Consider the following 27,612-nt stretch of genomic DNA (forward strand, 5'->3'; position numbering starts at 1 on the left):
AGTGCAACCAGCCCGGCTGTCATTCAAAGGATTGTCCGAAGAAGTGTTCTGTAACATGCCCTGGCCCTTAGTACACAGCACCCCCTTCTGAATAATATATGCTTGACTGAAAATCATGCCTATGCTTTTATAGGTCCTAAAGGTGCTGGTCGGCTGGCTCAAACAGGGATCAGCCTATTTTGTTTTTCTCCACGACCAGGGCTGCCCCTTAATCCAAGCACTTTTACACATTGTTTGCTACAGCCAAAGTGAAGAGTGTAGGTCAAGAACGGATCTTCAGATCTACCGATTTGCCTTATTGCCTAATAAAGCAAATACACCATTCGTGTGGTGGGGCCCTATAGAGGGTATTAGGGACCCAATACTGTGTCCTACTAGGCTCCTGCCTAGGCCTGCGCTGGGCAGCCCAAATGCCTTGGCCGCCTACAGTTGTGACTGCCCCATGGGCTAGCCGACTGGCTGGGCTGGCCTCTAAGGCATGTCGGCAAGCTGGCCAAGCCCCAATGGGCTGGCTGACAGCCTGTAGCCAACACATGCCCTAGCCTTCCTAGCTAGAGGGCAAAGGCCATGGACCATCTTGGCCCCTTTGGGTGGCCTAAGGCCTACCCCATGCCCATGTTCAAGGGATACAATCCCTTTTCTTGGGTAGCGCCCCCCTTCTACATGCAACTACATGCTTCTCCTACATATGTCTGGTGTCCAGTTGCAAACCAAACACTCTGAACACCTAACATCGTTCGAGGAGACTCACAGTATGGACTGGCACTGCTTCATGTGCAGGACAATGCACACCTGACCTTGGACGCTTAGAGTGGAACCCTAGCTCACTCATCCCGGACTAGGGCTCACAAGGGACTAGTTTCCACTCCAGGTCCTGCACCTGTTGTTCAGATATGTCCACGTGGCATCCAAGTGCGGGATCGTGACATCCCTCTCTGCTTAACTTGACGGAAGCTCCATAGCCTCCAAATAGTTCGTCAATAAAGCTGGACAGTCTTCGAAGAAGTCTTTGTTAAGCCAAACCGCTTCGTGAGTCCCTTGGTCTTGAATCACATAAACTCGCACAAACTCTATGCCCTAAATCACTAGCTTGGCACCTTGAGCTTCAAACTTGATGCTCGTCGTCATGCCGGTGCTAGATCCCTCAACCTTCTTGTCTACTGAAGTCAACAGGAATGGAGCTCGCCAAGCAGCCTGTTCCGTGACCACATCCTCCGTTGTCAAACAACAAGACGATGACTCTCTAGACACCTATGTAGGCAAAAGTCTTGACCAGTTCGTTGCGCTCATACTCCTGGTCTTGGACACCCTTCAGCTTATCTTCAAGCTCCTGACTAACAATTGCACAAACCGAAGAACTAGGGAAAGCTGTGGAGGCTGGGGTGGTAGTCCGCGAAGTGGTAGTCTTCTTTGGACAATCCTTGGAAGTGTGTCCTTTTGTGCGACAAAAGAAACAACTACCCTCCTTGTACTGAGCTTTCTCTTCTACACTCACTTTCCCACCGGTCTTGCTAGCCTGAGCTTTCTGGTCTGGAGTAAGCTTGGGCGCATTAGTCGAGTTCTTGGAGCCAGAGGCTCTCGTGCTTTGTCCTGGGGAAGACCCCATCTGGTTTTGGCCTTTTCCCCCCCGAGGCAGGTGCCTTGGGAGTGGAGGGCTGCGAAGTCTTGGGCTTTCCACCATTGTAACTTCATCTCAGCACTCTATGCAAGCAAGAGTGCATCCTTGAAGGTATGCACTTCCCACTGGATTTGCATATCAAGGCCATAAAGGAACTACCCTTTCTTGTCCTCATAAGATATGTCCAATTATCAAATATGCCCAATTGCAAACTTAAGTTCGTAAATTTTGTTGGCAAACTGTAGAAATAGTTGCATATCAAAACGCGCATCCCTGAACTCGTCTTCGAATCGCTCAAGGTAATGGGACGGTAGAAACCTCTACTTAAGACCAAAGACAAACTCATCCCAGACATAAGCCGCCATACTTGATCTAGTGTGGGCACTAGGTCCACCATGGAACGGCCTCACCTTCTAAATACCAATTAGCCAAGATCACTCTGTTAGTAACATTTTTTCTTCCAACAGTAACATAAGCTTCAAATTGATGCAACCAAGAATAAACGACCATGGGGTCGAGTTTACCATTATATTGAAGTTCATTCTCTCGGGAGAATGACTCGAGGAAGAAGCTCGTGTCGCTCTTGCGTCTAAGGCCGCAAGAAATCTTTTGTGCTCCACATGTCACCGGGCGTCTTGCGAAGCAACACATGATGCTGCCGCGCAACGCAGTCTTCCATCAATTGAATCTCCAATGCTCTCATCTACAACTCGAGTGTCGAACTCAGCTGTGGTAGTAACCCTTCAGGAGGGTTATCGAGAAGAGGATCTGCTATCGGGATGTAGGAAAGAGAAGGAGAGACAAGAAAGACGGAGAAAAGGGGCTGGAAAACGGATTCTTTCTTCCAAGGCCAAGATCTGCGCCTTCTGCTCTTCCAACTTGGTGCACTAGTCTGCAATTGCTCGCATCATCATCTGGAACATGTCATGCACACTCACGTCTGCCGCCCTTTAAGGACCACCTAGTGCTCCTTGTTCCAAAGTTCTTTGTTCTCTCTCTTCGTCCGACCTCGCCATAGTGGATATATGCACTTCCTTTTCGAAACGCAATAAAACCATCCACAATGCGTGTGGGACATCAACGCTTGTGCTTTCAGCATAGTAGCAACGGAACGGGAACGGGAACGGAACGAAAGCACCACCAGGGGAACGGGAACGAGAAAAAGGGGGAACGGGAACGAGGGGGAACGGAAACAGGGAACGACCTAGATAATTCCTAGAAATGACGATAAATCTTAACATACAATGCACATTTATATAACCAAATCAGAGACACACTAAAGTCTAGTGCACCATAATTTGCATGGCTAGATACTAACACTGAACAGATCTCACAAGTCAAAATAAATTAGCCCACATCATACATGACATAAGTGACAAAAAGCACAAAATGTGGCCCAGCTGGCACAGCCTAGAAAAAAGAAACAATCCAAGTCCAAAGTCCAAGCCTCAAGGTGACATGCACATTGCAAATAGTAAGGAGATATCATGCATGGCTACTGCCAGTGATGCCATCAAGGAGACTATCATCTATGTCATCCAAGAAAGCCATATCATCAAGACCAACATCTGCAGCATCCAAATCTTCAATCCCATCCTGACCAGGATCTGCAAGTCCATGTGTCTCCTCATCATCCGAGGACTCATCATCAAGCAATATAAACTTCTCTGGTTTGGGAGATGCCATATCACCAAGCAAGCGCAAATTAGCACTTACAAAAATCAAGTCATTGACTTGTTTTGTCCCAAATTTGTTCCTCTTCTTGGATGCAACATGGCCGAACACACTCCATAGCTGCTCAATCGGAGAGGAGCTTGCACCTTGAGACAAGATCCTTACTGCCAATGATTGAAGCTGTGGTGTACGAGCCCCATAATCCTCCCACCATAAAGCAGCCCCTATCTTAAACCTATCTCTCTGAGCATCAGCCGATCCAAACCTTCCCAACTTGCTGCGATAAAATCCAAGTTGGTCTTTCACCAACCTTCGTTTATCTGCATCACGAACCTGCCTAGAAAGCACTGTCTCCCAACCATCCATCACCTCATCATCGGCCTCTTGTCCACATCCTTGGAACTCGGGATCCAAGACATACGCTGCAGCATGCATAGGAGAATGATAACCATTCCATCGTGCTTCACATAATTCTTGAACCTCTGCATATTTCTCATCAGACAAGCCCATTTCCCCTATTTTCTCGATCATTCGGTCAGCCCCCTCATAAACCTTGCCAATGCATGGCTCCCGTCCATCTGCAATCCGCATCAAGCGCATGATCGGCTTCATCATAGCATTGATAGTATTGACTTCATCCCAAAATGTGAAGTCTTGTATGGTTCTTGCAACCTCTATGCCGGCTCTTGAGCGAGAAAGTGCCCATCCCATCCACTCATTGCATACAACCAACTGCTTCAAAGGCAATTGCACTTTGGATAACCTCTTCATCATGAGAAAGTTATAACCAAAGCGTGTCTCTGAGTACTTCAAGAGATCCTTTTTGGCCGACCTCTTGCGGAATTCATTCAAAATAAACTGATGGTTTTGAATGAAGCTTATTATCTCCTTGCCTTTTTGAATGTGTGGATCAACCCATGGCAAGCTGCCAACATCCTTCAATAAGTTGCTCAAAGAATGAGCAAAGCATGGACTGAATGTGATATGCGGATACCTGTCTTCAAGCTTAAGACCAGCTGCTCTATTTGTTGCCTCACCATCAGCTAAGAACTGAATAACATTCTCTGGTCCAACTTTCTCAATACCTTCGGCCCACTCTTCCACAAGCTGATCTGCAGTTTTTCCAGTCCCAGAAGCATCATGTGAGGAAATGAATTGCATTCTTCCTCGAGAATAAGCAACCATGCCATGAATGGACCTTTTTCGAGTGTCACTCCAACCATCTGCAATAAGTGACACACCATTCTTTGCCCAACTTTCATGCACAGACTCTAAAGCACATTCAATTGCAGCTTTCTCCTTTTGCAACAAGGTGGTGCGTATGGTCTCATATGAAGGAGGCTTGTATGTTGGGCCATATCGTGCAATCTCCTGGACCATTTCAATGAAATATGGAGACCTGGCAACATTGAATGCTACATGATCATGATAAAAGAACCTTGCAACAGCTGCATCTACCCTCTCTTTCTTGCGGGGATCCCAAGCTGCTCCCAAGGTTTGCTGCTTGCCGGAACTTGCACCCATAGACTGCGAATCTTGGGAAAATGCAAAGCTCCCAAGTCCTCCGTACTGTTGTCCATCTCCCAAGTGTACATCTTCCCCTTGTCTACTGAAGTAAGATGCATCAACTGCCGGTTTCTTTCGTGCACATGCTTTCTCCTCTTCACTTGGGTACTTTGCCAAAAGCTCTCTACGCATTTCAGGTGTTGTCCCTGGGCATTTGTTCACTTGTGCTTTTTCATTGTTCACATGGCATAGATGTGCTCTGACACGGTTTGCTCCTCCTGACTTCTCTTTGTTACATTGCTTGCATTTCCATCGTGTTGCACCTCCCTTAGATGAATACCTTTCTAGCCTTTCAACCTCGTCCCACCAAGTAGCATTCGAAGCTGATCGCTTTGAACCCGAGTAAGCCATGATGTCTGCAAATTCGGGCAAAAAGTTGAATAGGCTTTCAAAGTTAACCATTCCAGAGAAATGAGTCCTTTTTTTTCTTTTGTTTAATGGGGAGAGACTGTGCACTGTGCAGTGTGCAGTCCAGATTGTGATTCACCATAGGTAATTTTTAAAACACCAAAAGTTCAAAGTTCAAAAAAAAAAGAGAAAAGCTTCTTGCTGCCTTGCCTTTTAGATGACTGTAGTCTGCACAGTGCAAGGGCTGGGGGCCTGGCTGCCAGTGGTGGCTGGGGCGACTGTAGTACTGTACTATGCAGGCAGCAGGCTGCAGTACATATTGTCAAGACTCAGGAGTTGAAACTTGAAAGTACAGCTGCTGTACGGGCAGGACTGTACGGGCGCTGCTGTACGGGCAGGACAGTACGGGCGCTGGAGCCTGGCGGCTGTACTCGTGGAGTCGTGGACAGCAACGGCGAAATGCGACGGGCGACGGGCGACGGGCGGCGTACGGGCTTGTGCGGATTTCCGAAAAGCGCCCAGCGCTGCAAGGCTTACGGGCTTCATTTTTTTTTTTAAATTCCACGTCACCTGCACGTTCCCACGTGGGGGAACGGCAGGCTAGCGTTCCCTGGCGCGTTCCACCTAGCGTTCCACCTACGTTCCCTGCCGTTCCACCATTTTTCGATCACCGCCACGTTCCAGCATGCGTTCCCGGCGTTCCACTTGTCCACGCGATGGGGGAACGCGTTCCACCGTTCCCAATGGGGGGAAACGGGGTTCCCCTGCTACTATGGCTTTCAGCCCTCCATCAGCAAATGCATTAGTCCTCAGCATTCAGCCATCAGTTCACAGCATTCAGCCATCAGTAAACCTTGCATTTTTGCATCCATGCAGTTTTCAGCATTCATTCATTCATCGTTTTGCTCCAGCTACTTGGTGAAGGTAAAACGCACCATTCTCATTCATTTACAGCATTCATATACAGTCTAGAACAGTCCCAAATAGCCCCTCTCTCAGCCCTAGCTTTGCATCCCTCCGTCATACTATTGGGAAGAGTGCATAGGCTCGAGATTGGACATCTTTGGTGCTTCTACAGCAGTGCACAGTTCAGCCCAACACTTGGTCTTTAGAGGTCTTGCGTTTGGCTTATCGTCAGTCACATCGTCAGTCTCTTTAAAGATAATAAAGCAAATACTATCTCGGTAACGGGATAGGGGGCCCTTCAGTGGGTAATTTGGGACCCCATACGGTGTACAGTTCTCATCTCTCTCTCATACGTTCTGGAGGCTTATAGGGGGCTAAAACCCAACCGTCCTTCTAGGGACAAGAGTCACACCGAAAGGGATGGGCCTTGAGAGTCTAGAAACCAACCACACAAGCGGAAAAAAAAATCCTTTTTTTTTCTGGTTTTCTAGCTAATCTTCACACTTGAAGAAGACTCTAATACCAATGTAACCTGTAGAAGCTTGATGGATATAATCGGTAACTTCAATGTTCAGAATTCAATATTTATATGGTGCCACGTTTGTTGTTAGATCCGTTACCAAAAGGGGGCAACCAATCGGGTTGCAAATGCCCTTAGTAGGATTCCCAAGGTCAATGCCATCTCCTTCTCGAAGATATTGACTAACTTCTGTCTATCTCTCAAAGGGCATTGCCAAGATGATCCATACTTAGTTAGAATCTGGCAATTGGTTCAGGCCGATAGCAACCTGCAAGATCTGAGTGTTCCGAACACTCAGATAAGTGCTAGAGAGAGAGAGAGAGAGAGAGAGAGAGAGAGAGAGATTGATGAAGTTTTCCATTTGAGGTGGATTATTGTTTTAAGACTAGCAAGGTTTGTATATGATATGGAACATCCAAACTAAGATCATGTAAGAGTGCCTAAGATCTTGTATGAGTGTCATGATGCACCTAGTGTGGGACACCCTGGCATACAAAGAACCTTAGCCTTGGTCGGTGGTGGACCGGCATTTTAATGAAATCCCATGTTGAGGATTATGTGGCATGTGCGGAAGTGTGCCCCCAATGCTAGCTCAACAAAGCTGAGAGCCTTAGAGTATGTTGCATCCACTACAATGGTAGTGTCTCGATGGATTTTGTAGGGGGCTTACCTCGGACTAGTAGGAGGCATGATTCAATCTCAGTCATTGTAGACTGATTAGCAAACATGGATAGGTTTATCCCTATAAGTAAAGAGCCATGAATTGGCTGAGCTCTGTGGGGTAGTTGTACAAGCTCTATGGATTGCCTAAGGAGGGTGACTGGGATCCCAAATCACTACACAATTATCGCAATCAGTGTTTTCCAAATTGGAGCGTGTCATCTTCGGATGAGTCAAATGGTCAGATGGAGAGAACTAACAAGACTATGGAGGATATGCTGAGGGCATGAGGGCACATGTCTCGAAGAGACATCTGAGTGGGAACGATATCTCCCACGTGTTGAGTTTGCTTATAACAATAGTAAGCATGCGGCTACTAGTTTCAACCCATTTATGCTTATGAACGGTTATCAAGCGAAGTCACACATGTCGTAGGACTAAGGGGGGGAAGATTCAATCAGCAGTGGATTTCTTGCAAGAAGATACACTGAGAATTGCAAGGGAAAGTGTAGAGGGCTCAAGATCATGCTCAGTATTATGCAAACCAACGACGAACCTTGAGAGTCTTACAAGAGAGCACATGGGTGTATCTTAAAGTCCTAAGGACTCTTAAGACGATGAGAGTTGGTAAGGTTCAGAGTTATCTTCACGATGTTGTGGTCCTTATAAGATCACAAAGAAGATAAATGGGATAGCTTATTGGTTAGCACCACCTCTTGAAATCAAGATTCACCATGTGTTTCACGTCAGTCATTTGAAAGAACATCTAGGTGAAGGCGATGAGATTGTGCCAATGGAAGAGATCTCTCGACATGATTAAGTATGTTCTCATGGAACCCAAGCTGGTCCTAGATCAACGTACTAAACACTCTTGGTATACCATTTACTCATAGTGCTTGATCAAGTGGAAAGGACGGTCTAAGGTCGAGGCAACGTGGTCTGAAGAGTCGCTTCCCCAAATTCATTTCTCAAGACATCATTGGGTTGTTAAGGGGGAAAGTATGTTATGCCCCTAATCCCTATGCAGAGTTTATAGATCTAACTTCAGGTTAGGTTAACCAGGGCTTGTAGGTTAGGCATCTTATGGGAAGGAAGGCATGGACTATTTATGGCTCCTTGTTTATAGGAGGCCTATATAAGTGACTTTTGTAAATAGTTTGAGGAAAGGCTTCTCAGACTTGGACTCGAGGCTCGCGAGACTACTCCATGCGTACACCGAAGGGGAGTTATGGGACCAAGGCTTTCCATGTGGAGTTATGTCTCGTATGCTACTAACCTCCATGCTCGGGGGTGAGCCTGAATGGCTCTCTCATTGGGCAGGCAATGATCTACATGCCAATGTCTATGTTTTTCTTAATCGCAAGTGCCTGCTAGACATGGGTCTTACACCCCTCCTTGTTGACACCGCCACCATCATTACCTACACGTGCATGGTATTCGAATGTAGTTTAGTGGTTCCATGCACATGGCATACAGCCATATTCCCCGATTTCAATACAGCCTTGATTCCTCCTACCTCAACTTCTCACACGAGAGCAATCGGATCATCCAGTTAGATATACTCAAGCTATACATACATCGAACATTGGTATCCCTTGGTTAAGAAATGTAATGATCACTTCTTGAGACACTCTAAGGATAGATTCTTTGAGATCCCAAGATACATACAAATACACTTTTGAGATACATACAAATACACGTGTCACATGCTATGTGTATCATGATTGACCAGGTTGGGGTATCCTCGCACCACCTCAGGGTAGAGAATGGCCGAGCCAAGGATATCTCATGGGAGGAGAGGATATGCACATTATGTACCATGGGAGAGGTAGAGGATGAGACAAACTATCTATCTTACTACCTGGTCTACTATGAGATACAAGGGAGATTTCACCAATTTTTGCAGGAGGGATTCAGCCCACTCGCACAGGTGATGCAGTATGAGGATAAGAAATACTTGGGCATGTACTTGACAGAGATTATAAGACACAGGGATGTAGTACTGAGGCAGCACACTTGATCCAGAGCACCACAACCCTCCATGCAACAGAGGCAGATCCAGGAGAGATTCTCCGCCATTATGACATACTCCCATCACATAGGCCTGATATTCCCTCCACCATCAGATCGGTTCTAGCCGAGGCAGGTACCATCATTAGCTGATCCTGGCTTATCTCACTCTACACAGGATTATCTACTGATTATATGTGCATACACTAGTGTTAGATATATTCTCTTTACTTTTTCTTTCAGTTATCCATGGCTCTTAGTTGATCCTGGCTTATCTCACTCTACACATGATTATCTACTGATTATATGTGGATACACTATATCCATGGTACCATTGTATCACTTTTGGTCTCAAAAGTGTGACTACTGTAGATTCAATCCACACTGTAGGCTGAAGTTTTTTTAAGTGGATGGTGAGGATTGATAGTTCACGTGTTGCTTTTCAACCTTCCATTTTCTATCACCACAATATCTTTAAAACTAAAAATGTAAACACGTATTTGATCCCCAAAAAGTTTTGTCCAAAAAAAAAATTGCTGATACCAATAATTTAAGCCTGCAATGAACAAACCTTTCCCGAGACCGAATCACCAGTGTCTCCTTCTCCAGAGAAGAGTTTACTTCTCACAGGAAGCAGCCCTCTCTTGGCCCCCACTACCAACAGTCTCTTGCTGTGATGGAAGGGAATATGCTTGTGTTCGGGAGTGAGCCATCTCCTTAGTACACCAAGTTGCTTTCTCGCGTGGATTGCTCGGATATGATAGCGAGGGGACCTCGTAGCCACGCTCACAAAAGGCGAACTCAGCAAGCAGTGAGCTAAGCCGTCGACCATTGTTGGAGAACGATTTTTTGATTCTCGCCTTATTGCATTATATCCTGAACAGACAATGATGTACAACTTTTTGATATGTATTAAGTGGCATTTAATATACAACCTTACAAGTTACTCTTCCACCCTTCCTTCTCTCTCCCTCTTTTTATAGAGAATTGTGAGACCTTACTAATTTTCTCTCCACACTTCCCGTTTTCTCTCCACGATTCGCCAACCTTCCAGACGTCTACTGCTGGCAGCAAAGCAAGGCTTCCACATGGTCCTTTCTATCTAAGGTCTCACAATTCTCTATAAAAAGAGGGAGAGAGAAGGAAGGCGGCAAATCCCTATGCTGCAACTCTTCGCCAAGACGGCTTCACCCATGCCATCAGCCCTCTCTTCACACAGTCGACTCTTCTAACGGCTCCCTCTCTACGTTGGCTCCCTGCCGAATCACCAGAGCCGCCTTCACATCAATGAGGCGGCAACCACCTTCTTGTCACCCTCTCTGGTCGCTACCATCGGCCACCCCCAACCATCGCCAGCCTGCGCATCCAGAGAGGCTTCTGCAGCGCCTATTTTTCACGCTCACCAGAGAGGTCCCTTTTTACTAGGCGGCAACTCCACACTTCCCGTTTTCTCTCCACGATTTGCCAACCTTCCAGACGTCTGCTGGCAGCAAAGCAAGGCTTTCATGTGGTCTCCAAAATTATTGCCCACGTTATATCATTATATTCTTTATTATAAAGCTTCAATTAGATGGCCACAATCACCCTCTCATTAGCTTGCTTCATCTGAACATGCGGTGCCCACACAACTTTCCTTCCAGATGCCAGAACTTACCCAAACACGACCATTGCCCATGCTCCAAAGGCGGCTCACATTCGAATCGGTCGGTGCCCTGCATTTGGCAACCACCCGCACACCATACTGCTGCAATAAAAAACTTCCAAATCTCCACTGCTCCCAAAAAAAAACAACACGCATGTACTAGCTCACTGCAAGCCATTCAGTCTGTACACCTGCCAGGGCATTCAGGGCAAAGTTTATTCGCACACCATGCATCCCATATGTACACAGACCCAAAACACTTTTCAGATTTTTACCTGACATACTTTGCCCAACCCCTAGCCTGCTGAATCATTCATGATCAGCAGCAAAAAGCATATGACCACGTTTTCCTCCACCATCAATCCTTTGAGCATCATACAATGTAACCAAAACATCTCTATTCCAAGTGATCAAAGAAACTCTGTCATCTTCCACAGGCATAGTTTGCCATCCCACAGCATAACATATGAACTTCTGGAAACAAAACTCTTGACATATATACCATCCTGCCTCATCTCAATTCCAAAATCACTAAAATGATCAACACCAATATTGGAGAGCCAGTGAAGCAACTCCTGCTGAGGGTAATAACTGATGAAAGCTTCATCATGAAAGACCTGTTGTGCCATAACATTTTCTTGTCCATCAACATAAGAAGCATCACCATCAAAGCCAACCACTACAGGCAAAACAAACTCTCCTTCAACAGGCACCATTGCCAAAGCATTCACCTCAGTTCCTGTATGCTCATTTTTATCAAGGCCAATAAGAAATTCATCTATCACAGCATGCATAGTCTCATCCATAGCATCAACATCATTCATAGTCTTCTGATGTTGCTCCTCCTTCATAGCATCAATCTTGGTCGTGGCTTTCTTAACATTAATGCACATCTAATCATCCAACTCCAACTCAGGTTCATCATCCTGCAGACTTTCTATATCCCACTCATCCCACAAAGGTTCATTATCCAAAGACTCAAAAGCAAACTCTTTCACATCACATGCATACCTTTGCTCATGATTCACCTGCACGGTGCACCTCCTCGCATTCTTCCTGTATGGCCTCTTCTTGTTGGGCAACCTCATCATTAAGCACTTCCTCATCAATAACCAGGGCATCCATGTCTGTATCCTCCTCATTGGATGAAGTGTCCTCTGTTCCTTCACTAGTAGTGGTGCTACTAGTCGTGTCATCAACACTCGAATCAGCTTCATTCGTCTTCTAAAGGGTGACCACATCCACCACCTTAGTTTTACCCTTCTCCTCATTTGTCAACCCACTGCTGCTTCCTTTAATTTCAATTCCATAATCATTTGCCCTATTGGGAATCTGAGAGGGTAAGGGATACATATCACCCCCCATTTTGCTGAGGCTTATCACAATCTGTACTTAGATGTCCAAGTTCACCACAATTCCAACATGTAGGAATAAACCGTCTACACCCTCAAAACCACGGCCACTTCCATATCCTGTTGTTTGACCTTCAACCCCTTCCTGATTATAGCCTCTGTCTCGGCCACATCCACCACCTGTGTTCTCCATCATTTTCAAGCTCAGATTCTTCATACAATCCACCATTTGCCTCATGTCCTGTTGAAGCCCTTCATCAGAAGCTATAACAGCTGTGGGTACCACCTTTGTCCCCTGTGGTGTAACATTATTCACTTGAGCTTCTGTCGGTTGCACTCTTTCCAGCACGGTTCTCATCGGTACCGCTTTTGGCCGGAACCATCCCTAGCTGGTTCATTCGTTGCAACTTCCAATCCTTTGATTTGGCTATCTCCACTGCATCCTCATAAGACTTGGGCTTCTTTAATTCAACCTTCCAGCGAATACCTCCTTCAATCATGTAATAAAACGATCCTTCTTCATCATGTCCGGAGGTACTTGATCCTCCCCCAAAACCCTGCACAAGGTCTCCCACAGCAAAGAAAATTTCTTCATATAATCATCAATTGGCTCCAATTCGCCCTGTGTCAATCCCTACACCTCATGCCAAACTTTATCTGGATCCTCAATCTTCTTTTGAACCTGTTCAAAAGTGCAGTCTTCAATCCATCCTCAGTCATTGGAATGCGTGGTTCAGCATCCTTCATAAGCTCTGGACCAAATCCTTGCATCCCCATTCAAGTAGATATTTAGCGACCACAATACCTGTACCGGCTCATTGATGTGGTTACTTATGCATGCAACCTCCAACCTTTCCAGAAAATCTGCCACATCTTCATTAGGACCACCAAAAAACTCTGGATACGACATCATTTTGATCTCCAAGCTTCACCTGAGCTATCCTCAGTGGGGGCACCAGAAAGAATGTGAGGTGAAAAAAAGAAAAAAGACTATGCCTCTATAGCCCTTCACCTCCCAACTTCGATACAACAACTACAAACGGGGGCACCACCAGCCACCGGCTGGAACACTTCTCACAGTTCACCACCCACCCACACCAGAAAGACAGCTCAAAACCACGATAGACAAATGATCATCCAGCAAAAACATACACAGCACCATCCACACCATAAACTTTGGGAAATCTAATCCATCTTCACCACACTTCAAATAAACTCAGCAATTACACCAAAAACCAAGACTCTGGCTTGGATTTACTACCAAGGGAATTCACCCTTGCGTCTGACAACCAAGCCTCTCTTCCGGTCTCTGCTTCACTTCAGAGGGTGCCCCACCAGCAACCCTCGACTTCCTCTACAACCCAGAAACGGCAATCATACACAAATGACCCAGCTCTTATGGTACCAGCCTCTGCACCTGTCTTCAGCACTACCAGCCACCTCAGCTGCTTTATGTGCCAGTCACACCGCTACTTCCCGTACCAGAGCCACAGCTCCTCTACAACCCTCGACTTCCTCTACAACCCAGAAACGGCAACCATACACAAATGACCCAGCTCTTATGGTACCAGCCTCTACACCTGTCTTCAGCACTACCAGCCACCTCAGCTGCTTTACGTGCCAGTCACACCACTACTTCCCGTACCAGAGCCACAGCTCCTCTAGCGGACCAAACAAGCGCCAGGCGGCTTCCACGCTTTTGCACGCTCTGTTGTCGCTCCTTTCTTCCCTTAGCTCTCTCCTTGCGCCTCACCGCCAACTTCAAAGGCGGCTCCTCTTCTCAGTCACCTACGGCTGCTCACCAGAGAGGGATCCCCTGCACTTGCCAGGCGGCAAATCCCTATGCTGCAGCTCTTCGCCAAGACGGCTTCACCACGCCGTCAGCCCTCTCTTCACACAGTCGACTCTTCTAACGGCTCCCTCTTCTCAGTCACCTACGGCTGCTCACCAGAGAGGCATCCCCTGCACGCCAGGCGGCAAATCCCTATGCTACAGCTCTTCGCCAAGACGGCTTCACCCACGCCGTCAGCCCTCTCTTCACACATTCGACTCTTCTAACGGCTCCCTCTCTACGTTGGCTCCCTGCCGAATCACTAGAGCCGCCTTCACATCAATGAGGCGGCAACCACCTTCTTGTCACCCTCTCTGGTCGCTACCATCAGCGACCCCCAACCATCGCCAGCCTGCGCATCCAGAGAGGCTTCTGCAGCGCCTGTTTTTCACGCTCACCAGAGAGGTCCCTTTTTACTAGGCGGCAACTCCACACTTCCCGTTTTCTCTCCACGATTCGCCAACCTTCCAGACGTCTACTGCTGGCAACAAAGCAAGGCTTCCACATGGTCTCCAAAATTATTGCCCACGTTATATCATTATATTCTTTATTTTAAAGCTTCAATTAGATGGCCACAATCACCCTCTCATTAGCTTGCTTCATCTCCAGATGCCAGAACTTACTCAAACACGACCATTGCCCATGCTCCAAAGGCGGCTCACATTCGAATCGGTCGGTGCCCTGCATTTGGCAACCACCCGCACACCATACTGCTACAATAAAAAACTTCCAAATCTCCAGCATCTGCTCCCAAAAAAAAAAACAACACGCATGTACTAGCTCACTGCAAGCCATTCAGTCTGTACACCTGCCAGGGCATTTAGGGCAAAGTTTATTCGCACACCATACATCCCATATGTACACAGACCCAAAACACTTTTCAGATTTTTACCTGACACTCGCCAATGCTTTCTTGAGGGTATCGTATGCCTGTTGGCACTCCTTTGTCCATTCAAAATTAACCAGGAGCCCATAAAGGGGACCAGCTATGTCAGAATACATGAAGATGAAATGTCAGTAATAACCAACATGCCCCATAAATTGATGGACTCCCTTAAAGTTGTAGTAGGGGGTGATAGCTCGAGGATAAGTCACACCTCGCTGTCATCTGTGGAAATACCATGTTCTGAGACAATGTGTCATCCCAAGATTAGTCCATGCCAAACCCAAAATTGACATTTTAGAGGGTTAAGAGAGATTCCATAGAGTCAATATGTCTCTAGCACTTTTCTCAAACACCATGGTTGTCCATAAAGACTTCAAGGAATTTTCATAGATACTCCTTGTAGGCTGTGCACTTTAGGCATTGGAAGGTTCCTAGGGAATTAGTCAAATTGAATGGCATGACATGGTATGCATATGTGCCCCATTCAATGGCAAAAGCCATTTTATGTTGATGTTTTAGGTCTATCAATACTTGGTTGTAGTCAGAAAACAAATCAAGAAAGCTATAGGCGTCCTTTCTTGCGATCCTCTCCAGTAAGGGCAATGGTGGATAGTGGTCTCATATTGTGGCGGCATTGACCTTTTTGAGGTACACACACACTCTCTCTTTTACATCACTCACAAGATAGATTTTTTTAACATAGGATGTCCATTTCTTTAATTGTAGCTCAATTTGAATCTATTCGTGCTTATCAGGGCATGAGCGCCCTACAATGCACCCTCACAATATGTTTTTTTTTTAAATGAGAAAATCTCACACACTCTTTTTTCACCCCTTTGCGGATAGAATTGAACGTGCGTCAAGGAGGAGCCCCCACCCTCCACATTATGGGTTTGAGTGATTATATAATAGGAGACACTTCCAATAGGGCACCAAAATATTTTTTTTGTATTTCCATTAAATACATTATGTGAGTTTTTCAAGAATAAGAGTGTTTTTCTAAGGTTTCATTTTAGTATGTAATGATTAATGCTTGAAAAAGTCAATGCAATCATGACCCTTCTTGCCCTTTCTATTTGCATGCAATTCACCCATATCCTTTCTATTTAAGGTCTCACAATTTATTTCGTATGTAATGATTAATGCTTGAAAAAGTCACTGAAATGATGATCCTCCTTGCCTTTTCTATTTGCATGCATTCACCCATATCCTTTCTATCTAAGGTCTCACAATTCTCTATAAAAAGAGGGAGAGAGAAGGAAGGGTGGAAGAGTAACTTGTAAGGTTGTATATTAAATGCCACTTAATACATATCAAAAAGTTGTACATCATTGTCTGTTCAGGATATAATGCAATAAGGCGAGAATCAAAAAATCGTTCTCCAACAATGGTCGACGGCTTAGCTCACTGCTTGCTGAGTTCGCCTTTTGTGAGCGTGGCTACGAGGTCCCCTCGCTATCATATCCGAGCAATCCACGCGAGAAAGCAACTTGGTGTACTGAGGAGATGGCTCACTCCCGAACACAAGCATATTCCCTTCCATCACAGCAAGAGACTGTTGGTAGTGGGGGCCAAGAGAGGGCTGCTTCCTGTGAGAAGTAAACTCTTCTCTGGAGAAGGAGACACTGGTGATTCGGTCTCGGGAAAGGTTTGTTCATTGCAGGCTTAAATTATTGGTATCAGCAATTTTTTTTTTGGACAAAACCTTTTTGGGGATCAAATACGTGTTTACATTTTTAGTTTTAAAGATATTGTGGTGATAGAAAATGGAAGGTTGAAAAGCAACACGTGAACTATCAATCCTCACCATCCACTTAAAAAAACTTCAGCCTACAGTGTGGATTGAATCTACAGTAGTCACACTTTTGAGACCAAAAGTGATACAATGGTACCATGGATATAGTGTATCCACATATAATCAGTAGATAATCATGTGTAGAGTGAGATAAGCCAGGATCAACTAAGAGCCATGGATAACTGAAAGAAAAAGTAAAGAGAATATATCTAACACTAGTGTATGCACATATAATCAGTAGATAATCCTGTGTAGAGTGAGATAAGCCAGGATCAGCTAATGATGGTACCTGCCTCGGCTAGAACCGATCTGATGGTGGAGGGAATATCAGGCCTATGTGATGGGAGTATGTCATAATGGCGGAGAATCTCTCCTGGATCTGCCTCTGTTGCATGGAGGGTTGTGGTGCTCTGGATCAAGTGTGCTGCCTCAGTACTACATCCCTGTGTCTTATAATCTCTGTCAAGTACATGCCCAGGTATTTCTTATCCTCATACTGCATCACCTGTGCGAGTGGGCTGAATCCCTCCTGCAAAAATTGGTGAAATCTCCCTTGTATCTCATAGTAGACCAGGTAGTAAGATAGATAGTTTGTCTCATCCTCTACCTCTCCCATGGTACATAATGTGCATATCCTCTCCTCCCATGAGATATCCTTGGCTCGGCCATTCTCTACCCTGAGGTGGTGCGAGGATACCCCAACCTGGTCAATCATGATACACATAGCATGTGACACGTGTATTTGTATGTATCTCAAAAGTGTATTTGTATGTATCTTGGGATCTCAAAGAATCTATCCTTAGAGTGTCTCAAGAAGTGATCATTACATTTCTTAACCAAGGGATACCAATGTTCGATGTATGTATAGCTTGAGTATATCTAACTGGATGATCCGATTGCTCTCGTGTGAGAAGTTGAGGTAGGAGGAATCAAGGCTGTATTGAAATGGGGGAATATGGCTGTATGCCATGTGCATGGAACCACTAAACTACATTCGAATACCATGCACGTGTAGGTAATGATGGTGGCGGTGTCAACAAGGAGGGGTGTAAGACCCATGTCTAGCAGGCACTTGCGATTAAGAAAAACATAGACATTGGCATGTAGATCATTGCCTGCCCAATGAGAGAGCCATTCAGGCTCACCCCCGAGCATGGAGGTTAGTAGCATACGAGACATAACTCCACATGGAAAGCCTTGGTCCCATAACTCCCCTTCGGTGTACGCATGGAGTAGTCTCGCGAGCCTCGAGTCCAAGTCTGAGAAGCCTTTCCTCAAACTATTTACAAAAGTCACTTATATAGGCCTCCTATAAACAAGGAGCCATAAATAGTCCATGCCTTCCTTCCCATAAGATGCCTAACCTACAAGCCCTGGTTAACCTAACCTGAAGTTAGATCTATAAACTCTGCATAGGGATTAGGGGCATAACATACTTTCCCCCTTAACAACCCAATGATGTCTTGAGAAATGAATTTGGGGAAGCGACTCTTCAGACCACGTTGCCTCGACCTTAGACCGTCCTTTCCACTTGATCAAGCACTATGAGTAAATGGTATACCAAGAGTGTTTAGTACGTTGATCTAGGACCAGCTTGGGTTCCATGAGAACATACTTAGTCATGTCGAGAGATCTCTTCCATTGGCACAATCTCATCGCCTTCACCTAGATGTTCTTTCAAATGACTGACGTGAAACACATGGTGAATCTTGATTTCAAGAGGTGGTGCTAACCAATAAGCTATCCCATTTATCTTCTTTGTGATCTTATAAGGACCACAACATCGTGAAGATAACTCTGAACCTTACCAACTCTCATCGTCTTAAGAGTCCTTAGGACTTTAAGATACACCCATGTGCTCTCTTGTAAGACTCTCAAGGTTCGTCGTTGGTTTGCATAATACTGAGCATGATCTTGAGCCCTCTACACTTTCCCTTGCAATTCTCAGTGTATCTTCTTGCAAGAAATCCACTGCTGATTGAATCTTCCCCCCCTTAGTCCTACGACATGTGTGACTTCGCTTGATAACCGTTCATAAGCATAAATGGGTTGAAACTAGTAGCCGCATGCTTACTATTGTTATAAGCAAACTCAACACGTGGGAGATATCGTTCCCACTCAGATGTCTCTTCGAGACATGTGCCCTCATGCCCTCAGCATATCCTCCATAGTCTTGTTAGTTCTCTCCATCTGACCATTTGACTCATCCGAAGATGACACGCTCCAATTTGGAAAACACTGATTGCGATAATTGTGTAGTGATTTGGGATCCCAGTCACCCTCCTTAGGCAATCCATAGAGCTTGTACAACTACCCCACAGAGCTCAGCCAATTCATGGCTCTTTACTTATAGGGATAAACCTATCCATGTTTGCTAATCAGTCTACAATGACTGAGATTGAATCATGCCTCCTACTAGTCCGAGGTAAGCCCCCTACAAAATCCATCGAGACACTACCATTGTAGTGGATGCAACATACTCTAAGGCTCTCAGCTTTGTTGAGCTAGCATTGGGGGCACACTTCCGCACATGCCACATAATCCTCAACATGGGATTTCATTAAAATGCCGGTCCACCACCGACCAAGGCTAAGGTTCTTTGTATGCCAGGGTGTCCCACACTAGGTGCATCATGACACTCATACAAGATCTTAGGCACTCTTACATGATCTTAGTTTGGATGTTCCATATCATATACAAACCTTGCTAGTCTTAAAACAATAATCCACCTCAAATGGAAAACTTCATCAATCTCTCTCTCTCTCTCTCTCTCTCTCTCTCTCTCTCTCTAGCACTTATCTGAGTGTTCGGAACACTCAGATCTTGCAGGTTGCTATCGGCCTGAACCAATTGCCAGATTCTAACTAAGTATGGATCATCTTGGCAATGCCCTTTGAGAGATAGACAGAAGTTAGTCAATATCTTCGAGAAGGAGATGGCATTGACCTTGGGAATCCTACTAAGGGCATTTGCAACCCGATTGGTTGCCCCCTTTTGGTAACGGATCTAACAACAAACGTGGCACCATATAAATATTGAATTCTGAACATTGAAGTTACCGATTATATCCATCAAGCTTCTACAGGTTACATTGGTATTAGAGTCTTCTTCAAGTGTGAAGATTAGCTAGAAAACCAGAAAAAAAAAGGATTTTTTTTTCCGCTTGTGTGGTTGGTTTCTAGACTCTCAAGGCCCATCCCTTTCGGTGTGACTCTTGTCCCTAGAAGGACGGTTGGGTTTTAGCCCCCTATAAGCCTCCAGAACGTATGAGAGAGAGATGAGAACTGTACACCGTATGGGGTCCCAAATTACCCACTGAAGGGCCCCCTATCCCGTTACCGAGATAGTATTTGCTTTATTATCTTTAAAGAGACTGACGATGTGACTGACGATAAGCCAAACGCAAGACCTCTAAAGACCAAGTGTTGGGCTGAACTGTGCACTGCTGTAGAAGCACCAAAGATGTCCAATCTCGAGCCTATGCACTCTTCCCAATAGTATGACGGAGGGATGCAAAGCTAGGGCTGAGAGAGGGGCTATTTGGGACTGTTCTAGACTGTATATGAATGCTGTAAATGAATGAGAATGGTGCGTTTTACCTTCACCAAGTAGCTGGAGCAAAACGATGAATGAATGAATGCTGAAAACTGCATGGATGCAAAAAATGCAAGGTTTACTGATGGCTGAATGCTGTGAACTGATGGCTGAATGCTGAGGACTAATGCATTTGCTGATGGAGGGCTGAAAGCCATAGTAGCAGGGGAACCCCGTTTCCCCCCATTGGGAACGGTGGAACGCGTTCCCCCATCGCGTGGACAAGTGGAACGCCGGGAACGCATGCTGGAACGTGGCGGTGATCGAAAAATGGTGGAACGGCAGGGAACGTAGGTGGAACGCTAGGTGGAACGCGCCAGGGAACGCTAGCCTGCCGTTCCCCCACGTGGGAACGTGCAGGTGACGTGGAATTTTTAAAAAAAAATGAAGCCCGTAAGCCTTGCAGCGCTGGGCGCTTTTCGGAAATCCGCACAATCCCGTACGCCGCCCGTCGCCCGTCGCATTTCGCCGTTGCTGTCCACGACTCCACGAGTACAGCCGCCAGGCTCCAGCGCCCGTACTGTCCTGCCCGTACAGCAGCACCCGTACAGTCCTGCCCGTACAGCAGCTGTACTTTCAAGTTTCAACTCCTGAGTCTTGACAATATGTACTGCAGCCTGCTGCCTGCATAGTACAGTACTACAGTCGCCCCAGCCACCACTGGCAGCCAGGCCCCCAGCCCTTGCACTGTGCAGACTACAGTCATCTAAAAGGCAAGGCAGCAAGAAGCTTTTCTCTTTTTTTTTTGAACTTTGAACTTTTGGTGTTTTAAAAATTACCTATGGTGAATCACAATCTGGACTGCACACTGCACAGTGCACAGTCTCTCCCCATTAAACAGAAGAAAAAAAAGGACTCATTTCTCTGGAATGGTTAACTTTGAAAGCCTATTCAACTTTTTGCCCGAATTTGCAGACATCATGGCTTACTCGGGTTCAAAGCGATCAGCTTCGAATGCTACTTGGTGGGACGAGGTTGAAAGGCTAGAAAGGTATTCATCTAAGGGAGGTGCAACACGATGGAAATGCAAGCAATGTAACAAAGAGAAGTCAGGAGGAGCAAACCGTGTCAGAGCACATCTATGCCATGTGAACAATGAAAAAGCACAAGTGAACAAATGCCCAGGGACAACACCTGAAATGCGTAGAGAGCTTTTGGCAAAGTACCCAAGTGAAGAGGAGAAAGCATGTGCACGAAAGAAACCGGCAGTTGATGCATCTTACTTCAGTAGACAAGGGGAAGATGTACACTTGGGAGATGGACAACAGTACGGAGGACTTGGGAGCTTTGCATTTTCCCAAGATTCGCAGTCTATGGGTGCAAGTTCCGGCAAGCAGCAAACCTTGGGAGCAGCTTGGGATCCCCGCAAGAAAGAGAGGGTAGATGCAGCTGTTGCAAGGTTCTTTTATCATGATCATGTAGCATTCAATGTTGCCAGGTCTCCATATTTCATTGAAATGGTCCAGGAGATTGCACGATATGGCCCAACATACAAGCCTCCTTCATATGAGACCATACGCACCACCTTGTTGCAAAAGGAGAAAGCTGCAATTGAATGTGCTTTAGAGTCTGTGCATGAAAGTTGGGCAAAGAATGGTGTGTCACTTATTGCAGATGGTTGGAGTGACACTCGAAAAAGGTCCATTCATGGCATGGTTGCTTATTCTCGAGGAAGAATGCAATTCATTTCCTCACATGATGCTTCTGGGACTGGAAAAACTGCAGATCAGCTTGTGGAAGAGTGGGCCGAAGGTATTGAGAAAGTTGGACCAGAGAATGTTATTCAGTTCTTAGCTGATGGTGAGGCAACAAATAGAGCAGCTGGTCTTAAGCTTGAAGACAGGTATCCGCATATCACATTCAGTCCATGCTTTGCTCATTCTTTGAGCAACTTATTGAAGGATGTTGGCAGCTTGCCATGGGTTGATCCACACATTCAAAAAGGCAAGGAGATAATAAGCTTCATTCAAAACCATCAGTTTATTTTGAATGAATTCCGCAAGAGGTCGGCCAAAAAGGATCTCTTGAAGTACTCAGAGACACGCTTTGGTTATAACTTTCTCATGATGAAGAGGTTATCCAAAGTGCAATTGCCTTTGAAGCAGTTGGTTGTATGCAATGAGTGGATGGGATGGGCACTTTCTCGCTCAAGAGCCGGCATAGAGGTTGCAAGAACCATACAAGACTTCACATTTTGGGATGAAGTCAATACTATCAATGCTATGATGAAGCCGATCATGCGCTTGATGCGGATTGCAGATGGACGGGAGCCATGCATTGGCAAGGTTTATGAGGGGGCTGACCGAATGATCGAGAAAATAGGGGAAATGGGCTTGTCTGATGAGAAATATGCAGAGGTTCAAGAATTATGTGAAGCACGATGGAATGGTTATCATTCTCCTATGCATGCTGCAGCGTATGTCTTGGATCCCGAGTTCCAAGGATGTGGACAAGAGGCCGATGATGAGGTGATGGATGGTTGGGAGACAGTGCTTTCTAGGCAGGTTCGTGATGCAGATAAACGAAGGTTGGTGAAAGACCAACTTGGATTTTATCGCAGCAAGTTGGGAAGGTTTGGATCGGCTGATGCTCAGAGAGATAGGTTTAAGATAGGGGCTGCTTTATGGTGGGAGGATTATGGGGCTCGTACACCACAGCTTCAATCATTGGCAGTAAGGATCTTGTCTCAAGGTGCAAGCTCCTCTCCGATTGAGCAGCTATGGAGTGTGTTCGGCCATGTTGCATCCAAGAAGAGGAACAAATTTGGGACAAAACAAGTCAATGACTTGATTTTTGTAAGTGCTAATTTGCGCTTGCTTGGTGATATGGCATCTCCCAAACCAGAGAAGTTTATATTGCTTGATGATGAGTCCTCGGATGATGAGGAGACACATGGACTTGCAGATCCTGGTCAGGATGGGATTGAAGATTTGGATGCTGCAGATGTTGGTCTTGATGATATGGCTTTCTTGGATGACATAGATGATAGTCTCCTTGATGGCATCACTGGCAGTAGCCATGCATGATATCTCCTTACTATTTGCAATGTGCATGTCACCTTGAGGCTTGGACTTTGGACTTGGATTGTTTCTTTTTTCTAGGCTGTGCCAGCTGGGCCACATTTTGTGCTTTTTGTCACTTATGTCATGTATGATGTGGGCTAATTTATTTTGACTTGTGAGATCTGTTCAGTGTTAGTATCTAGCCATGCAAATTATGGTGCACTAGACTTTAGTGTGTCTCTGATTTGGTTATATAAATGTGCATTGTATGTTAAGATTTATCGTCATTTCTAGGAATTATCTAGGTCGTTCCCTGTTTCCGTTCCCCCTCGTTCCCGTTCCCCCTTTTTCTCGTTCCCGTTCCCCTGGTGGTGCTTTCGTTCCGTTCCCGTTCCCGTTCCGTTGCTACTATGTATCAACTATCTCATAAAACACCAATTTCGGTCAAAGCTAATTCAGCGAGATTGTTTAGCTGCCCCCCATAAACATCCCCTTCGGCACTTGCCAAAAGGGAAGTGATGCCGATAAGCACAATGGAACCAAAGGTTTGGGAAGTGCACTCAGTTTTCCTATGTCTCAGCCCGAGGTAATCCAAACAACAGCTTTAGTCTAATTTGGTAAACTTGTACTCTTGTAACATGTACTCCTGTAACGATGACAATCCTGTTGTGTTCCTCCTGAAACAGACTGCATAGAAGAAAGGTAGTTTGTCCATGACGAGACATTTCATGTGGTCAAACATAAAATTGCATATGAAAGTCCCTTCGTAAACCTGATGTTAAATAGCCTCTCAAAACATCGGAGTCCTCGTATGGATTTTTCACGTGTCGAATATTTCTAGAGACTACTTCCTGAACGTGTCGAATATTTCTAGAGACTACTTCCTGAACGAGGTAACTGTAAACTCCCTCTTTCTTGAGGACACATGGACAACAGCAGCTCTTACCTCAAGGCCAAGTTGCACATTCCAGAACTTGTCTAAAGTTACCGTCCAATTGAAGTAGAGCTAGCTGTGTGCTCTAACCACCTTCAGAGTAACACTAGCAGCATGCTATGGCTGCAAGTTAACAGAACAAATCCAGAGTAGGCAGATTCATGTGTGTATATTTTGCACTTACCAGCCTTCTAAGATCTGCACTCACATTGTTTCAATTGACAATATTGTGTTAACTCATGGTTACATCCTCTTTTTTAAGAGAGATTTTCACACACACACACACCCAACCCCCCGATCCCTTTGCAATCTCTGCACCAGGCTGTAGACAGCAGGACACTAACCCAGGTTTGCCCCCCGAGACTTCCAACCTAAAACCACTGCGCTACACAGCTGGCAGCAACTCACAGTTACATCCTCATCATACAGATCGCTTATATGATAAGATTGTGAATGCTATGGGGCTTCCTTGCACAAGACCCAGCAAGAATTGTGAGGTCCTTTCAATGTTCCTGCCTGGTTACTCTAAGGGGAACAATGCTAATGAAAAGTCCAACCTTCCATTCTAGCAAGATCTATTCTCAGGGAGATGATAAGACAAAAAATAGATCAGTCGACGTATACCACATGCAGCTCTTATGAGATTGTAAGGGCAAACAAGAGTATCATTGCTGCTTAGAGTACAATGGCCGCTTCTGTTGCAGCTTCATTGCTGCCTCAAAGGAAACGGGCTGATGAGTCCTTGTCGAAAACAGTATTCTAAACTGACTGCTGCAAAACTGAAGACAGCAGCACTCTCAGCCGCAAATAAGCAGCCCTGAAAAAGCTTCTGAGTTGCATCCTCAGGTAGACCAAGGAACAGTTTTGCTGCATCAATTTGTCCAAGACCTGCATTTTCCAGAGAAAAGATTATGCCCTCCTCAAGCTACAAGCCATGAAGATAAAGCTCCCAAGAAAATTTATTTCATACCCCTCACAAGGACAAAGGCTGCCACACAGCCAGCTTTAAGTTGTGTGTTTACAAGGTTTCGCCTTACTGCATATCGATAGGTCAGCCCAAACAGGGCACAGCTAGTAAACACAAATCCAGCACTCACAGCCAGCTCTATTCCATGCAGGGATGCTGCCAAGAAAAATGGTAGGCCTGCAAGGGTGCCCACGATGGCTGACACTGCACCCGCCTTGCCAGATTCCACCCGCTCAGCATCTTCATTGATATCCTCCCCATTTTCCCACTTGACCTCTGAAATGTCCCAGATGCTGCTGCCGGCACGGGCTTTCACAAGGGCAATTTCAGCGTTCTTCACATCAGCTTCAGCTGCAAAGACATCTCTTTGGTATTCCTCCACCTTCATATATTATAGGGGAGGCAGAGGCATTCCCATAGCATGAGTGTGTGCGTGCAATCCTTGGATGTTAAATGATCTTGCAAAATATCATATGAGATGTGGTTATGTACCATACCAGTGAGTCTGCAGCTTCTACACTCTCCGTTTTCCCGGCGCGCCTCTGCTGCTCTTCTATGTCGTCGAGTTCTCTCCTGGCTCTGGCGACGCGCTCCACTGCGGCGTTGAGGTCCTGGATCAGCGCTTGCGACTCCGCGTCTCCCAGCACCTTGTCCACCTGCCATTCCAGACTCCACCCACCTCCTCCCCCCTCCTCTCCTTCTTCGCCGCTACAATACACCTGGCGCCTGCGCCGTTCCAGCCATGACAACCTCGTAACATTACGCCGTTCCCGCCATGACCACTTTGAAGACCTTGAAGAAAGGGGAGCCCCTAGCCCATGGACCGGGCATCCGGAGATGGAAGAGGAAGCAGCCACCGCGCCCAGTGAAAGCATTTCTAGGCCACCTAGCCTTCCGTCGAAGCTCAGCCACATTCACATACAATTCATAATTGTTTTACAATTCATAATAAAGCCTCATCCGCGAAAAACACCACAAGCTAACACTACTAACAGCCATCAGCCTAACCCAAGTTGTCCACTGGACCCACCAATACTCAAAAGGTGGGTACCCAAGAAGGTCCTCGTCGCACAAGGTTACTAGGAGGGTGCTAGCACCCTATGGATTCCCAAGAGATCCCACCTTCCCTTGCAAACCTCTACGACACCAAAGGCTCCGACACATAGATACACTACCATACCCTCACCTCAATCTTTGCCAAGGCAATCGCAAACCCACAAGGTCAGGGAGAACATTCGAACACCACCACCACCGAAGCAAAGACATTGACAAAGCCCACCTCATCCTCAAGCCACAGCTACTCAAAGGTGGGCATCTAAGAATCTCCTGACGGCCCAAAAGTTCTATGAAGGCAATAGGCAAGTATGGCTACCTAAGCTACACGCAACGTCCTATCCCACAACCCCATCGCACTACGACACTTCTAATGGGGCCAAAGATGGGCACAACTGTTACCACTAGTACTCTGCCAGATAAGGGCAAAGGGAAAGTAAGCACTTGCTAAGGTTGTCTTTTTTCGATCTCTGGTTTTTCTGCTTTTTGAAAGTCCACTTAGATCAGCAATTTGGATTTACATTTTTTAGATCAATAATCTGGATCGATGATCGATGATCCAAATCACAGTGATCTAAAATTTGGAATTCCACCAAACTTGCAACACCAAACTTGCAAACAATCAAGTTCCATACATGGCAAACAAAAGCCACTCATGCAAAAGGAGCTTTGGGGGTAAGTAAATGGAGATGAGCTCAAGGAAGGGAGTGAGACTGAGGTTAAAGGATAGACAAATAAGGATAGAAAAGCCATTGCCAACATTGTGTTAAGCCTTGGGAATAATATCATTCATCATATTAGCAACACAGAGCATGCCAAAGAAGTGTGGGATGAGCTAGTTATTTGTGGAGCATGTTAGTAAGAACAATCTGAGAGTTGGATTGGCGGTTTGAGTTAGGGCATCATCTGGATTTTGGATCGCAATTATATGATCTAGCAAATGATCGAGACTTGTGAGATGGGATCAATGATCATAAACCCTATATATTAGCGATCCAAAAGTGCATTTAAGACAATAGTTGGCACCGTTCTTAGTGTACTTTCCAGTTATTTATACCAGTTTATACCCTTTACAAGATTTGTACCATTGATTGTTTCTCTTTTTTTAGCTCAAGTTTGTTGAAATGAAAATCATCTACCCACCACTTTATCCCACGATGCCCATTTTCAACTATGGTCTCAATGATTTGAAGCGCCTCAGATTAACGATCTAGATGCTGGACAATATAAAAATTGGTTCGACGATCCGAAAGT

General features: G+C 45.7%; 1 protein-coding gene across 4 annotated transcripts in view; it reads right to left on the bottom strand.

Annotated features, from left to right (window-relative positions):
- LOC147604894 (uncharacterized) overlaps positions 1-26,261 on the bottom strand; it is a 107,604-nt gene extending 81,343 nt beyond the window's left edge. Inside the window, exons 1-3 of one of the 4 annotated variants that reach the window (XM_086794335.1) lie at positions 25,803-26,242; positions 25,309-25,687; positions 24,960-25,226 (exon numbers count right to left, since the gene is read on the bottom strand). In XM_086794335.1, coding sequence (XP_086650461.1) covers positions 25,045-25,226; positions 25,309-25,687; positions 25,803-26,219 — 978 coding nt within the window. In that variant the 5' untranslated portion in view covers positions 26,220-26,242 and the 3' untranslated portion in view covers positions 24,960-25,044. Of the gene's footprint in view, positions 1-9,873; positions 10,175-24,959; positions 25,227-25,308; positions 25,688-25,802 lie in introns of those variants that run through there. The other 3 variants (XM_086794333.1, XM_086794334.1, XM_086794332.1) reach the window with 3 other exon arrangements.
- Between the last annotated feature and the right edge of the window lie 1,351 nt (positions 26,262-27,612).

This window comes from Cibotium barometz, chromosome 60 (genome assembly GCF_041138505.1).
Source record: "Cibotium barometz isolate CiBa-2024 chromosome 60, ASM4113850v1, whole genome shotgun sequence".
NCBI lineage: Eukaryota > Viridiplantae > Streptophyta > Polypodiopsida > Cyatheales > Cibotiaceae > Cibotium > Cibotium barometz.